The following is a 3,995-nucleotide window of genomic DNA, read 5'->3' on the forward strand; positions in this document are numbered from 1 at the left end:
AGCCGCGCTGCGGCCTCCGGGAAGAGCAGCGCCAGCCCGTGCGGAGCCGGCCGGGCTGGTGACGGCCGCTCGTACCTGTCCAGCCCGCCGACCGCCTCCCTCTCCACGGCTGTCAGGCTGGGGGACGCCTCCTCGCTCTCGCCGCTCGCTTTTCCCGCCGCCATTTTCTTTTCCTCATCACCGAAAACGGCGGCGGCAGCGGCGGCAGTAGCGAGCGACACTCCGCAGGATTTCATGGAAACGCAGAGAATTCACAACTCCAATGCCGAGCCCCCCTCCCCCGAAGCGAGGACCCTCGACGACGTCCTCAGTCCACGCGGGACCGGCACCGCAACTTTATCGCCGTCTCCTCCTCCGCCGCGAGCGGCGGCTGCGGCGACGAAAAAACCCCAACGCAGTGGCGGCGAAGGTGGCGGCGGCAGAGGCTGCGGAGCCCCGGGTCGGCAGCGGCGGCGACTCGGCTGTAGGGTCACATCGCGGGGGCAAGCGGGGGGACAGCCACGGACAGGGACGGCGGGAATGGCCAGAGCGCGCGGGGCTGAGGGACACGGAGGGGATTCGCCGGAGACACAAACTTCCCCGGCACCAGCACAAAGTTGTTGTAATTGTGTCACTGAGCGAACCCCACGCCGCCGCCGTGACCCCCCCCATTCCCCGCCCGGTCGGTGCTGCCAATCAGTGTGACCGACCCGGGTCACGTGACCTTTGTTGACTCACGTCAGCCGTGGCTCCACTCAACTTGCTAGCTGCCTAGGCCCCGCCCATCGTGGCCGCCACCGACCGGGGAGGGGGATGAAAGCCAGCCCTGGTCTGTGGTTGGCTGCTGGGCGCGTCTGTCGGAGGAAGGGTTGTCACCGGGAGGGACTAGTGGGTTAGGTTGTGCTAGTTAAATACACTCGGACAGAGAATGGAGGGTCCGAACCGTGTCACCTCGGGAGTCGCGGCGGGCTGCAGAGGGGGAGGGGAGAGTGGGGAAGGGCGAGGTCCGGCACCGCCCGCTGCGAGCGCGGACGCGGGGCGTGGACGTTGTGGGCGATCTTTGCCTGTCGGGGAGCTCAAGGGCCCGGGGTCGGCTAGAGCACGGTTCAGGTCGTCTTGCGTTCCAGGGGTCTCGAACCCCACAAGGCCTGGGGAAGGGTAGCGCGACCGAGAGGCGGCGCACGGCTGGGTCTCAGCGCTCGGAAGGACAGACTTTTGGCACAGCTGGAAATAATGGCCTCCGCGAGAATCGCGCTCGGGGAGCAGCTGCCGGCCCCACGCCCCGAGGCCAGGCGCCGCCCTAAGCCCAGGCTGCGCTCGCAGCCTCCCCTTGCCTGAGCCGAGAATGAGGGGTGCAAGTCCTCTGACAGCCCGCCCCCGCCTGTACACCCCAGGCCGGAGGAAATGAAGAGTTGCCCGCGGGGTCTGGCTTGCTGACCACAAGGGCTCCCTACTGTCGAAGGTCTGTTGGCACATCAGGGCCAAATTTTCGTGCTACCTGTGTTTCATCAGTAGTTCGGTACCTTAAGAGATAGCGATGTAAAATTGTTAAGGGAGATTAAAAAGAATGTTAGATTTTATTGCTCTGGGGTCTTCTTGGGAGAGTAGAGCCTATGTGTGGACAGACCTGAGAGAAAGCATAATTAACCATTAAGATTCTCAAGATCCATTGCAAATCAAAAAAGCCTTTTCTATCCCCCAAAACATAACTTAAGCCTTTAAAAAAAATGTTTGAACCTAAAATAAGATAACGCCATTTGCGTATTCTGACCTCTCTGGTGTAAATAACAATAATTCGTCTCGTTCTCAGTCTATATATTCGTAAATTTAGGATATGTGGAGAAAAAACAGGCCTTTTGTCATTTATGCTTTTCAAAATAAAAATTATCTAGTTCTCATCACAGTTTGTGGATAGAAGTCTTTATGGATAGAAGACTGTTGATATTTGAAGACAAGTTTTTTTTATAAATGCAGACTTTTGTATATGTTCAATAATACGTTTACACTTTTAATCAGTAGGCATGCATGTAAACTTGATTTACAAAGTAGGAGAAAGATAATTCAGTGCTGACTAAATAAATACTAACTGTATTTGTAAGAAGCTTTGGAAATCCCAATGGACATTGCACACAGATACATTTCAATTGTTCCCCTGAGAACTAGTAACTAGACTAACAAACTATAGTTTTATATACATTATATTTTATGTTTAATTACTTGCTCCGAAACACCTCTTCCATTCGTTACAGTATTCCATTATTTTCTCCACTGAGTTACCTGTGACACAAATAGTGACCCTCAGAGCCTGGGAGATTTTAACACCACTGTCTCCCCCAAGTGAAGGAACCCTGGGTGCTGTGGATTAGACATAGAGCTACTAACCACAAGGATGGTGATTCAAACCCACCAACCAGCCTCTCCAAAGGAGAACAGTGAGGCTAGCTGCTTCTATAAAGATTTATAGACTCAAACCATATACAGGGTCATTATGGGTCAATTGACTCAATAGCAGTGCATTTTATCTCCCCCTCTCCATCGCATTGGATCCAGCTAGAGGGCAGTGAGCTTGAGTTTGTACTAATCGTCCTCACAAGAAACCGTGGTGGTGGCACAATAGTTCGCGTGCTGAGCTGTGAATCAAAAGTTCAAGGCTTGTAACCTGGAGCAGGAGAAAAATATGGCAGTCGGCTTCACTGCTTGTGTTTCTCTGGATGGACTAGAGAAATCCAGGACACTCGTGTTTAAGAAAGAACTTTATCTAAAAGAGTAATTGTATAATAAAAAAAATAGCCCAGTCCAGACCAAGTTCATAAGTCCGATATTAGCCCATATGTCCAATACCAGTTCATAAATTCCTCTTCAGGCTCATCCCCTAAAGCATTCAAAGGAGCATAACCCTCATATGCAGAGAAAAAGACAAGATTTCCCAGCATCAAAGACAACTGACAGGCAATTCAAGACTTAAATCTGGGTGAAATTTATGTTACTTAGCCAGATGGTGTTAAATGGCTGCATTGAGGAAAAACCAGTCATAGTTTAACCTTGGCTTTATTTATTTAGACAGATTTAAGAAGGTAGGAATCCACTTATTTGGGCCCATACCTATTCTGAAGATGCACAGTTTGTCTCCCAACAGACTTGGTATCAACAAGAGTTAACCATTTTTCTACCCTTAAAGAATTCTCACAAGACTACTGATTCCCCCACCTCTGCAATCCCTAATCCAGTTGCTGTCCAGTTGACCCAGAATAGAACTGTGCTACATCGAGTTTTCAATAGCTGATTTTTCAAAAGGAGATTGCTAGGCCTTTCTTCAGAGGCATCTCAGAGAGGACTTAAATTTCAAATCTTTCATTTAGTGGCCAAGCACATTAACTGTCACGAGCCAGGGACTCCCCATACTACACACTCCTCTGTTTCCTATTGTTTAGGCAAATATCTAAAACAGTGAGCAAGAAATAGAAAAATTGGGAGTTAAAAAGAGGAAATTTACATTTCAGAAGATGCTATCCCCATAACCATGGACAGCTGCATGAGCATGCAACCCATGCAATTGTACAGGGCCCTGTGATTAGAAAGGCTGCATATTTGGTCTAATGCTCTCACTCTCACTATCTTGGGATTGTTAATTTTTTTTAAACAAAGGATCTGAAATATCATTATGTACATACTTTCTCCACAAACTATTCAGTCCAAGACTTATGGACAGGTCAGTTGAGGTCACTGAAAGAAGTCTGTGCTGGGAATGATATTTTTTTATGTACCACATTAGTAAAGAAGAAGTAAAATGATAAAATTATATTTTGTGTTTTTTTTATCGTTTTATTAGGGGCTCATACAACTTTTATCACAATCCATACATACATCAATTGTAAAGCAAATTTGTACATTCATTGCTCTCTTCATTCTCAAGACATTTGCTCTCCACCTAAGCCCCTTGGCATCAGCTTCTCATTTTTCCCCTCCCTCCCTGCTCCCCCCTCCCTCATGAACCCTTGATAATTTATAAATTATTA

General features: G+C 48.8%; 1 protein-coding gene across 1 annotated transcript in view; it reads right to left on the bottom strand.

The window, feature by feature from the left end:
* KDM6A (lysine demethylase 6A) overlaps positions 1 to 573 on the bottom strand; it is a 178,221-nt gene extending 177,648 nt beyond the window's left edge. Inside the window, exon 1 of the mRNA XM_045288276.1 lies at positions 76 to 573. Within this exon, the coding sequence (XP_045144211.1) occupies positions 76 to 236 (161 nt within the window). The 5' untranslated portion in view covers positions 237 to 573. The remainder of the gene's footprint in view (positions 1 to 75) is intronic.
* Between the last annotated feature and the right edge of the window lie 3,422 nt (positions 574 to 3,995).

Source organism: Echinops telfairi, unplaced genomic scaffold (genome assembly GCF_000313985.2).
Source record: "Echinops telfairi isolate 266 unplaced genomic scaffold, ASM31398v2 ScPeMD7_19;HRSCAF=73, whole genome shotgun sequence".
NCBI classification, from domain to species: Eukaryota; Metazoa; Chordata; class Mammalia; order Afrosoricida; family Tenrecidae; genus Echinops; species Echinops telfairi.